This window comes from Morus notabilis, unplaced genomic scaffold (assembly GCF_000414095.1).
Source record: "Morus notabilis unplaced genomic scaffold, ASM41409v2 Scaffold137, whole genome shotgun sequence".
NCBI classification, from domain to species: Eukaryota; Viridiplantae; Streptophyta; class Magnoliopsida; order Rosales; family Moraceae; genus Morus; species Morus notabilis.
This window is the reverse complement of record NW_010358172.1, coordinates 454,274-466,285: the sequence shown is the minus strand read 5'-3', so window position 1 is coordinate 466,285 and position 12,012 is coordinate 454,274. Positions and strand designations below refer to the sequence as shown.

The following is a 12,012-nucleotide window of genomic DNA, read 5'->3' as shown; positions in this document are numbered from 1 at the left end:
CCCCCTATTGGCTTTTGAGGACATGGTGAAAAATTCCCCGCGAGTAATTCCTGGCTGTTGTGCCCGTGGCCATTTCAACCCAGTCACCTCCCTTCGCAACAATTCATTCTTCTCCTCTATCCGCTGCGCTATTTCCATAATCTCACCTAGCCCAGATGGCTTCAACAGCCTTAGTTCTGCCCGAACTTCAGCCCTGAGCCCATTAATGAAAATCCATTCCAATATCTCCTCTAGAACATCCCTGAGCGGGGCAGTCGTAATTTCGAACCTCCGACGGTAGTCGGCCACCAACCCATCTTGCCTAATCGCCAGAAACTTTTCGCATAAACTTCCTTCCTGAGACGAACGGAAACGCTGCAAGAGAGCCATCTTAAACTCCATCCAATTGAAGAAAGGCCTTCTCCCATTTTGCCATTGAAACCAGGACAAAGCTTCACTGTCCAAAGCTATTCCTGTCGTAATCAATTTCTCTCTCTTTCTGTACAGCGTTGGATTGCAAAAAACTGTTCCATCCTGAACACCCAACCGTCTGGGTCATCTCCACTGAAAACCGGGCATTCTATGTGCCGCCGGCGGTTAGCCACCCAGTCTTCGTCCTCAAAGGCTTCTTCTCGTCCTTCCATGTTCCTCTTAGATTCTCTGTTACTCCCTTCCCCGTGTGGAAAAACTGCCCTAGCAAAATCCCGCCGTCCTTCCTCTCTCACTCCTCCTCGCCACGCCTCACCGCCGCCATATCCGCGAGCTCCGACTCCACCGCCAGTTCCACCCCCATTCCTTCGGAATCCCTCCTCACCAATCACGCTCCACCAATTGCCTCGGTGCCCTAAGGTTTCCCCTCTCTGATTCCTTATCGACGCTTCCCGTCCACCATCACACCTGAGAATCTCCTCCCCCGCGAACTCTCGCCCAAAATCCCGCGGTCTGCGATCCACCGCGCAAATCTCCTCCTGCGTACCCAAAACGACTTCCGCTCGAGGCCCATCCTTTTCACTGGAATTATTCGACGCTGCTCCGCCGTCTGTCGCCGTTGCAATCGCCTTCGACTTCTCCGGCGCCGAAACTGCCGATGAAGAATTTTTCATGTTTTCCTCCCATAATCGACGAAGATCGATCAGACTTTGAATCAGCTCTGCCTTGACCTCTCTCACCTCCTTCTTCATCGCTTCTCTCATCTCCTTCTCGACGGTTTCGAATCTCTTCTCTGTCTTCCTGGTGCCATAATTTTTTTCCCATAACCTTGCTCTGATACCAAAATGATAGATTCTAGGGTTTCTTCCACACAACAAGAAAAAGAAAAGACGAAATGGAATCAAGAATCAGGAACTCTTATTGAATTATAGACAAATGTACATAACCGCAGTGCTTCGAGGGACTACAACCTCCCAGCTGGCTCAATTGCCAAGCTCCTCTCCAATTCTCTCTCTCGATCACCCCCCGTACCCCCTCTTCCCCTCCTATTTATTCGCCTCCACATTCCCTCCTAATATGTTGTAACTAACTCTCAGCCCCCTCAACCCTTCCCTTCTAACTTCCTCTAATCTGTTACAAGCCTAATCCGTTACAAGCAACTCCATTTACACCTGTTTCCCCTTCCTAACGAAAACCCGTCTGGCCAGAGGCTTGGTCTTGTCAGATGTTAGTCCACTAACAAGTTAAATAAGAGATAAGCCGGGCAATGGGGTCAGTCTACTATATGATTTCCATTTTAGGACCACAATGATTTAAAAGGCTGCGCTGCTGAGGGGAAGGAAGGAAGATTAGGTAGATTTTTTAAACTTTTAAAGGTTGAGGGAAAAGAAGTAAACATGTGAATAATTGTGACAAATTACGAGAGGGATTTTTTTTTTTCTTCTTGTTTTCTTTCCCTCTCTTTGAGTTTGATTGGTTGATATCTATTGATTCAGGCTTTTCTTTCCTTTTCTCATGCTATTATCTTATATTATGTCAGGTTTGTTTATAACTAATGTTTTCTCTAATATTGGTTGCAGATTCTCATCCAAGTTCAATGCTTTTCAGCTCTGTAATTGCTGAACATTGCACAAGACATGAAAAGATTTTGCAGTTCCTCATGTCCGGAGCAACTGAACCAGAGGGAGGCACAGTGGATTTAGCTTTACTTTCTGAGTTGATGGTTTTACAATCATTGAGAATTGATTCTCAGCAACAGCCAAGTCCTCTAATCTACCCTAGTACTTACGCCCAAAAGCCTCTTTTGGACTTTGTTGGAGATCTGATGGGTAGTTCAAGAATTACAATTCACCCAGATGGGCGAGTCTCATTCAATGGTACGGGGACTGAGGTTAAGGATCTACTTTCAGTTGTTGCTGAGTTTTACTTGTCAAAAAGCTCAGCTACGTGGGAAAAGCAGTCAATGCTTGTCCCACACTATAGTAGGTATGTGCGCCCTTTTTACTTGAATCATTTCCATATGCAATGTGCGTAGACATCTATTTATGTTTTTTTTTCTTTTTTTTATCGATGATACCACTGGATTGTGCGAAATACTCTTTCATATCTATCTCTTGTGAATTTGTGACTTTGCTACGGTGGTATTGGTATGAACCTTAAAAATTAGACCTTCATTACTTTTGAAAAAATAAAAAATACTTATATTTGATGAATGGAGTCGCAGGGTCTTTGTCATTATCCGTATGTGAAATGAAGGGCACATGTAACGATTACTTAGTCAGGAATCACTTGTTTCGCCAGACCTGAACATAATCAATTGCTTGATGAATATTTTTTGTATGCTTCTTACATGATTGATCATTCTTGACTGTGATGAAACTCTTTTCTCTTCTTTTATTGTCTGTATCTTTGATCAACATTTTTAAATGTTTGCCATTTCTATTCTTATGAAAACTTGACCCAGCTCATTTACGTTGACCAGGCTGGACAGCAGTGAAATACGAGTTCTTGTTGATGGGAATACTTTGAAGCTTCAAGCAACAACTGTTGCTCCTTTAAAAAGGTAGATGTACAAATACTTGTTTCTGCCCACTTTTCATTCACCATTGCCAACTTCAGTTTTGAGATTCTTTGATCAGTAACTAGCCAAAGAATATTGCAATGTGACTTGAGTCCATCTATTCTTGTCCTCCTAGCAAAAAGTTCAATTATGACATCCTTGCTAAGTTTGGTTAGTTTTGTGCTCAACAGCGCTGAAAAAGTCAAGGTCAAGTCACCAAAAAAGAAGAGTGGTAGAAAGGTATGCAGAGAGCGGGATCTCTACAAGAAGAACTACTTTCACGCATGTGAGAACCTTATATCTATAATGGTTGACAAGAGGAGGAAGCATTGTAAAACAGCAATCCTTTCACTAAAAAAGTCTGGCCCAGAGCTTCCTGAGCTCCTCACTCGTTTCTCTGCCGGCATTGCTGGGACTGGCCTGGCCGTGCTCTTCTCGGTCGTGTGTAAATTAGCTTGTTCGAGGGTACCCTTTTGCACTACAAGACTCTTCAACACCGGATTAGGATTTGGGCTTTTTTGGCTCTCTTGGGCAGTTAATAAGCTGAGGGACACAATTGTCTATGTCAACAAGAACCAAGGCAAGTTGGGTTTGAAGGAAGAGGAAATGATGAACAAAGTGGACAAGAGTGTGAAAGATATCTATTTCAGAGCCGCAACTTTGATGGCAATAGCGGTATTGAGGTTTGCTTGAAAACTAAGCGATCTATTTTCCGGCAAGGCGAATGCAAATGGTACAGGGCACAATTTGACTGGCTGTGTATGTGACAGTAACTGTATTGTTATGTATAGCTGGTTGATGATTAGACTGGGTAAAGCTCACTTGCTCGGCTTCTAAGGTGATGGAGAGGCTCAAGTGAGAAGTAATCACTGAAAATATTTGATGAAAAGGAATCCAAAAGATCTCAGGTATGACATGATGCAGAGTTCTCTAGGGACTGAACTCTGTCTGATCACCAGTCAGCATTAGTAATCAATGTTCTATAACCAATTAGAATTGTGTATTATATAGCAGTGCAGTGAGTTGGCTAGTTAATTATTGTATCTCATACAGTACAACAATTTTGGGCATGAAATTCCTAGATTTATTCTACGAATGCAAAGCTTTTATCAAGATAGTTTGTTTGATATATTGTTTTTTTTTTTTTTTTTTTTTTTACCAATGGGTATCTGGAACGAGCCCGACTAATCGCATGCGATTTACGTCATGCTCTCGGAAGTTTTTGTACACAGATCAGGGTAAGTAGCTAGTATTTGCACTAGTTTCCATTCACAACACGTTCATATATTGTGAATTCTGATAAACATAATTGTTTCGTATGTTTTAGACAACCTCCACTCGGCAAGTCCTGAAAACAAACGATTTATGTTTCTTATTGAATAACTCTTTCAGACCTTTATCATCAATGCTTTTGAGAACCAGATCTCATGCAACATAATAATGTAAAGTTTGTCCAGAAAGATTCCAACAAGGCTGCATTTTTAAACTGCCGGAGGTTCTAATATGAAGCAGAAATATTCAACTTGGATTGGAGATGCAATGTGCTCAACGTTGTAAAGTAAAACGTGTAACAAAGCTTCTGTTATCGACTTATTCGGCATTTGGAACTTAACAGATGCTATATATGTTGTGAATTCACAATCTTGAGCAAAATGTTCTTTACAATGCCCTTACAACCATTTTACACATGTTGCGGCTGTTCTTTCAAAATTTCAGTTTCATGTTTACCATCGATCAGATTCCGCATTTAAAAAGACCCTGAAAAAAGAGGGAGAAGTGCACAATTTCACAACAAGAGGGCTAACTGGAATTTTTGCATTATATTGGGCTGAGGTTTTGAATACAATTATGTTAGCAGGATGTGGTAATAATTATTATTAAAAAAAAAAAAAAAAAAAAAAAAAAAAAAAAAAACCCCACTAAGGTCACTGCAGCCACAGGAAATGGTGGCGTTCTGGTTCATTTAAAAAAAAAAAAAAAAAAAAAAAAAAAAAAAAAAAAAAAACCCCCACTAAGGTCACTGCAGCCACAGGAAATGGTGGCGTTCTGGTTCCAACAGAGATCCAGCAGAAAAGTCATGAAATCCAACTAATGATTCAAAACTGTAAAATACAGCTGCTACGTTATGGCAGGCCAAACACCTGGCTTTAATTGAGTCAGCCCGGGAGTTGGGGTTGCAAACTCCTCCTGAGAAAAGCAGACATCTTTTCGTTGGCAGCACGCCCTCGTTCTAGACAGTGGAAGTAGTCGTCCACTAAAACAAAAAAAAAAAAACAATACTGCTAATCAGAAAATTACTTCATTGTTAAACTCACACTTTTTTAGGACCAATGAGACGACTTTTAGCTCAGGAGACATATATTTCCCCAGCTTGTTCCTATATTACATAGTGAATATTGGCAAGTTGTTGAAGTATGATATGCATATTTACTTGTTTACTAGGACAAAGTTGAGCTCAAGAAAAGACAAAAAAGCTAAGGCTAATATCAGTTTTTACTGGTAGAAAGGACGAAACAGTGAAGATCAAGAAAGTTAAGGGATGAAACAAGAATGACGATTATTAAGAGTTACCTGCCATTGCACCCTGTGTAACAGACGTGATGATCCCATTTTCCATGGGTTCACCTTCTACCTTTGGTGATCCTTCAGGAAGGGCTGAGAGAACTGAGTTTGGGAAGACGAGATATGCAAAAGCCTTCATTTTCTGCCATTATGAAACAGAAACAAGGTAAGACCAAAACTCTGTATACAAACACAATGAGCCGCTACATATGTCCTAAACTGCAAGGAGATATCCAGTAGAGTGAAAGACATGCTATGACCATGGACAAAGTAAATTTAACTATGAAATTCATTAACCTGTTCTTCTAGCTTGGCGGGGTCCAGTATAACATATCCGCTTTCTGCCAGACCGCAACATATTGCAACTGTGCAATCCAGTTATAAAGTCAGCAAACATTCAATAAAGAGAGGGCAAAACTGGAGACAAACATAAGTGTTACTACCAGCAAGATGTTTCAGAGGAATTCCAGCATCTACAAGTGCAGCGCATGCAGCGTTTATGGAACAAGGGAGAAGCTACACGAGGATCAAGTCAAGGTACAAATGACAATTTGAGAGGATAGAGCAAAATTCTGGTAAAAGTTAAGATGTCGAACCACATTAAAAAGCCTCTTTATTACATGCAAAGACAACATGGCTCATTGAATATACATGTCAAACTTGTATCACTTAAAAGAGCTACAAAAGTAGATGTCAACATTCCAAGAATGGTGAACCCCCAAATTATATAAAGTTGAACAAGATTCCTTGAATATATAAGTCAAACTTGTAACTGTTGCTCATGCCCTGATTAACTAAACAGTGAAATACTGATTTCTATGATTTTTTAGAATCTTTAATACGAATTTCAAAGTAAAGCATTTAGGAGAAACCTTTATTTCAACTGTCACTTTTTAACCTTCTGAAAAATACTGTGTTTCCTATAAAAGAGAAACCAAAAATTCCTTCATACAAAAAGAAACATAACGAAATATTAGTAATATAAGTTACAGTGCAAAATAGGTTGAAATACTGCTTTAAAATCCGGTTGGAAAAGCTACAATGTTAATAAAAAGCGTAACCTTTGAAGGATACTGCACCATCATCGTTGACAACCTGCAAAGAAACAGAAAACTTAGTGGTCATAAGTAAGAAGCCATTTACTAAATCAGCAATTTTTGAATACTACAGGCAGTGTATCCAAGGAAAAAAAAAATGCAGTTAGCGGCTTTGATTTACAATTTTTAAGAGAGGGCAAAACTGGAGACAAACATAAGTGTTACTACCAGCAAGATGTTTCAGAGGAATTCCAGCATCTACAAGTGCAGCGCATGCAGCGTTTATGGAACAAGGGAGAAGCTACACGAGGATCAAGTCAAGGTACAAATGACAATTTGAGAGGATAGAGCAAAATTCTGGTAAAAGTTAAGATGTCGAACCACATTAAAAAGCCTCTTTATTACATGCAAAGACAACATGGCTCATTGAATATACATGTCAAACTTGTATCACTTAAAAGAGCTACAAAAGTAGATGTCAACATTCCAAGAATGGTGAACCCCCAAATTATATAAAGTTGAACAAGATTCCTTGAATATATAAGTCAAACTTGTAACTGTTGCTCATGCCCTGATTAACTAAACAGTGAAATACTGATTTCTATGATTTTTTAGAATCTTTAATACGAATTTCAAAGTAAAGCATTTAGGAGAAACCTTTATTTCAACTGTCACTTTTTAACCTTCTGAAAAATACTGTGTTTCCTATAAAAGAGAAACCAAAAATTCCTTCATACAAAAAGAAACATAACGAAATATTAGTAATATAAGTTACAGTGCAAAATAGGTTGAAATACTGCTTTAAAATCCGGTTGGAAAAGCTACAATGTTAATAAAAAGCGTAACCTTTGAAGGATACTGCACCATCATCGTTGACAACCTGCAAAGAAACAGAAAACTTAGTGGTCATAAGTAAGAAGCCATTTACTAAATCAGCAATTTTTGAATACTACAGGCAGTGTATCCAAGGAAAAAAAAAATGCAGTTAGCGGCTTTGATTTACAATTTTTAAAACAAAGCCTAACATTTATGATGTTCCATGATGCTGAGAAATCAAAGTTAAAAACTAGGAAAAGATTATGATTTATATCAAACAAATAAATAACAACTAACTGAAGAAGAAGCAAAACTGCAGTAATAAGGGGAAAAAAAGAGAGAGCGAGAGTAGCGATGAATGGTACACCACACACGAACACCAGGGCAATTTATAAGAATCAAATATATTCACGGAATATATAAGGGGAAAAGGAACTCACTTGTATTATAACTGATGTTGTTGTATTTGGATTGACGGTCAAAATGCAGATACTTTGCAATGTTCTCTTCAATATCATCTCGTACTCCCTTTCCGATTTTCCTAACATATGAAGAAAGTTTAACAAATAGCAATAAGAATAATATAAATATGCATTATATTGCAAGAGAAAATCATACACAAAAATGCATGTGTCGTATCCCATAACAGTGATCAGCAATAGCCAAAATCTCAAAGAAACAGAGAAATAAAAAACGTTTCCATTTGTGGAACGACAAACCAAGCAAAAGCTAAACGCAATTCATTTAAGTTTGATTCATTTCACTATCCATTAAGAAATAATCACTTCCAAATACGTTCAATTATAAGATTTATTCACCAACAACAAGCGTTCCCATCACTAAGTTCTCCCGAAATATTATATAGTTTGTTAAATCCCATTTTCATGTATTTACCGAGAGATTTCCAAACAAGTTTGGATTCACAGCCTCTACCAGAAAAGGGGCGTGTTAAAGACCTAATTTTATATTCACATTAACAAAGAAAAGTAAATAAAACTATATGCATCTTTTCTACCGATCAAAATGTAGCACCACCCAAAAAAAAGAACCTTATACTATTAATAACATGGAAAATCTTATTGAAAGAAAAAAAAAATAGAGTTACCAGTCTGCCCAGTTTTAGGTTTCCAAATAACTTCAATACAAGCCTTCTCAGGGTTTTCGTGCTTCTTTGTTCCTGCTTTTGGTCCATAAACAGCAGCAAGAACTTTGGTATCTCCTATTGAACAAAAAAACTAAACATAAGTTTCTAACAAAAGTAGCCCATTTCAAAACAAGCAAAATCCATTCAGAACCATGATACAATATTGGATGTTCAAGAGAGAGAGAGAGAATTCGGACCCGTTCATTCACTAGTTTGAATGTTTTCTCTAGCAAAAATTCAAATTTTAACCTTTTCTGCTGCAAGTTCTTTTTAACTCAAGTTCTCGATAGTATTTTCTCTCACAAAAATTCAAATTTTAACTTATTCTCCTACAAGTTTTCTCTTTTTTAACTCAAGTTCTCAAACTCGAAGGAGAAAACGAACGACAAGTCAATAATTAGAGAGACGAAAGAAACCTTGGGACCAACTGGCAGAGCCATGGGCACGGTTAAGAACGTTACGAGAACAAGCGAGTGGTCTCAACTGGTTCGGCGTTCGCCCATCGATTCTATCGATCTCCATTGCTATCTTCCGCTGCTGAAAAAAACAAAACAAAAATTGTAGAATGTGGTTTTGGGGGTTTAGGATTTTAGGCTCTCTGATACTTTAGCTCCGAAAACCGTCAGTACATATATAATCAAACTAAAAAAAAACAAAATACAAAAACAAAAGACGGTAGGCTACAAGCCTTTGTCAACTTCAATTGGTGGCTGGCTTTCACGATTTTTTTTTTTTTTTTTTTATGACACAGATGAGAGATGGAGGGAAGGAGGGGGGAGTGAAAGAGAGGAGAGAGAAATTTTTTATTTTTGAAAATTAGGGTTTTAAAATAGAAATTTTGGGGGATTTTTTTTGGATTTTTTTATTAATTGTAATTAAAAATAAAGGTTAAATAAAAAAAATAAATTCAGATTTTTAAGATAATACTAATTAAAATAATTATGCTATTTACTATTTTAAAATTAACAAACTCTGCTATAATTACAATTTTCATTTTTCTGTCCCCATAGTATGAATTTGTGTTTTAGTAGTATTGTGATTATTTTTGCTAATCAAGAGTGTCCTTTTTTTTTTTTGCTAATCTAGTATGTAATTGTCTTTTAGTAGTATTTTGATTATTTTGATTGATATTTTTAATGTATGTATTATAAATTTTATATATCCAAATGGGTGGGTTCAGACGGGAACTTTTCCGTACTATTCATGTTCATTCCCAGTTGTTTACAGTCAATTTTTTACCCTTCCTCATCCCGTCGTATGAGAAATTTTGCCTTTTTTTTTTAAATTTAAGTTTACGTTTGGTGTGTATGAGTAATTCATGGGTACGTTTAAAATTCATTTTAAAATAATTTTAGTTTTTTTTTTAACCTTCTTTTAAAGGCTTTGGTCTAGTCCTCCTCTAATAATACTACTTTTTCAAGTTCTATTTCCAATCTTTGTGAGGTTTCTTGGGAAAGAATGGTAAACGAAGCAGTACATTAACTTTGAAAAATCCCGAATATCTCCAATACCAAACACATTGTAGTGTACCAAAAAAAAAAAAAAAAACTCCTAACGAAGATCATAATGCTCACTACCTTTAACTAAAGAACTGGATTTCAAACAAAAAGAGAAGAAAAGGTAATTCGAAGAGGATAAAGAGAGGAAAGCGAAGAAGACGATACCTCGCAATGGGAAATCTTACGGTGATTGAGCCACTGAAGGAGACAATCTTGGTGGACGTACTTTATGGTACCACGGCAAGCGCAGGGGTACCGGAGAGGGTTTCCCTCCTCGCCGGGATTTCGGCATATCCTACACTCGTTCTCCTCCACCACGCTTCCGCCGACATCGGCCGTATCCGCCGCCGCAGAATCTTCCATTTCCGGCAAGGCGATCGTCGATCGTAAGGTTTTGGCCTCTCGTAGCTATGGTTCTCTGGCTCTCTCTCTCTCTCTCTATGTTTCTCTCTCTCTGGAATCCTTTCTCCCTCGCGAGGGAAGAACATATGCATACGAAAGGTACTGTCAGCAATGGGATACTCATACGACAAAGTGAGTTTTTTTTTTCTTTTTTTTTTCTGGGGGAAAGCGCCAGGAAGATAAAGTGAGGGCTTTGTTTCTCTACTGCTACGTTTTATTATAGGAATAAAGAAGCCAATAGAAAACCGCCACCTCATTCGTTTACACGTGTCCTTTTCAGACGGTCAAATCGTTTTTTTTTTTTTTTTTACTACCGTATTTCCATCACTAGCTTTGATTTCCATTTCCATCAGTAGCTCGATGCTAAAAGGCAAGGCACTGATCTTGTGCCCTTTTCAACGGTCGTAACTATCGTCGCTCGGTCACAATTGTAGCCAAAAATAAAATAAACAAAAAAATAAGTTTTTTCCTGATAACTTTTTTAATGGAAAATTATCCCGATAAATTTGAAATAAATTAATGTTTCGTTCATTTTATCAATTTTAATTTTTAATTTTAAGTTTTTACAGTAAAAAATTTTAAAAAAATGTCACATTTAACTTTTTTTGTTACAGTATAAAGTTCTCAAAAAATGTCACATCTCAGCTCAAATTAAAAATTTAAATCCGTGAAGTGAATGATGCCAAAATGAGAATTTGTTCTTTGTTCAACCGAAAGATACATCACAAACAAAGTTACTAGCTAATAAATATGAAAGGAATCAAATGAGAAATTTTGTTCTTTTATTTCTTTTTTAACTGAGAGATATATTACAAATGTAGATGATTTTTTTTTTAATTACTGATGTCAACTTTAATTAAAAATATTTTTTATTAAATACGATAAGATACCTAATTAACTTTATCCCCATTGCATTGTTTTTCTTTTATTTTAAACTTTTACCGATTTGATTAAATTTACATGTCTTTATTAAATATAATTGGTTAGATAAGATAATCCAACAAGTTTTTATACTTTCAGCTTTGCCAAATGGGACTCGTAGTGTATATATTTCCCTAAAAAAAATAAAAAATAAAAATAAAAATAAAAGGAGGCCATCTTAAGACAAGCTCAAAACTAAAGAACGCGTTTAAAACTCGTTTTAAAATGATTTTATTTTTTGTATGCCTTTTTTTTTTAAATTTAAGTTTACGTTTGGTGTGTATGAGTAATTCATGGGTACGTTTAAAATTCATTTTAAAATAATTTTATTTTTATATGAAAATAAAAATAAAAATATTTTTAATTTCAGACATAAATCATTTTTAAAAATACGTTTAGTAATTTTATTAAGATATTATTTTTAGTATAAAAAAATTTATTAATGTCTCTCTCTGCTCGAGAGAGGAAAAAACAAAAACAAAAAATAAAAAATGATTAAAAATTATTTTTTATTTCTCTCTCATTTTACACTAAATTAAAAAATTATTTTTATTTTTATTTTTTATTTTTAATTGTGCTAAGCGCCGTTTCTCTCCCGTTTTATTTTTTATTTTTTGACAACTCCAAACACAGTACATGTTTCGTTAGATTGTGTATCACACA

The 12,012-nt window shown here is 36.5% G+C and overlaps 2 protein-coding genes across 2 annotated transcripts in view; one reads left to right on the top strand and one right to left on the bottom strand.

The window, feature by feature from the left end:
• The window catches only part of LOC21407738, a 9,708-nt gene extending 5,613 nt beyond the window's left edge, over nucleotides 1–4,095 (top strand). Inside the window, exons 3-5 of the mRNA XM_024161600.1 lie at nucleotides 1,989–2,394; nucleotides 2,891–2,971; nucleotides 3,160–4,095. Of these exons, the coding sequence (XP_024017368.1) occupies nucleotides 1,989–2,394; nucleotides 2,891–2,971; nucleotides 3,160–3,661 (989 nt within the window). The 3' untranslated portion in view covers nucleotides 3,662–4,095. The remainder of the gene's footprint in view (nucleotides 1–1,988; nucleotides 2,395–2,890; nucleotides 2,972–3,159) is intronic.
• Nucleotides 4,096–4,958: 863 nt separating this feature from the next.
• LOC21407737 (exosome complex exonuclease RRP46 homolog) lies at nucleotides 4,959–9,306 on the bottom strand. The gene is made up of 8 exons (XM_024161629.1): nucleotides 8,944–9,306; nucleotides 8,489–8,602; nucleotides 7,824–7,924; nucleotides 7,427–7,447; nucleotides 6,796–6,868; nucleotides 5,828–5,895; nucleotides 5,540–5,672; nucleotides 4,959–5,222 (listed from the first exon to the last, which is right to left on the bottom strand). The coding sequence occupies exons 1-8, from the start codon at nucleotides 9,047–9,049 to the stop codon at nucleotides 5,125–5,127; spliced, it is 714 nt and encodes a 237-aa protein (XP_024017397.1). The 5' UTR covers nucleotides 9,050–9,306; the 3' UTR covers nucleotides 4,959–5,124.
• Nucleotides 9,307–12,012: the final 2,706 nt, after the last annotated feature.

Excerpts from the sequence above, each read along its gene's own strand:
- LOC21407737 (XM_024161629.1), bottom strand. The coding sequence starts at position 9,049 with ATGGAGATCGATAGAATCGATGGGCGAACGCCGAACCAGTTGAGACCA. Across the intron at positions 7,925-8,488 it reads ACCTAAAACTGGGCAGACTG|GAAAATCGGAAAGGGAGTAC; the intron begins GTAACTCTATTT and ends TTCATATGTTAG. Across the intron at positions 6,869-7,426 it reads TTGTCAACGATGATGGTGCA|CTTCTCCCTTGTTCCATAAA; the intron begins GTATCCTTCAAA and ends ATCCTCGTGTAG.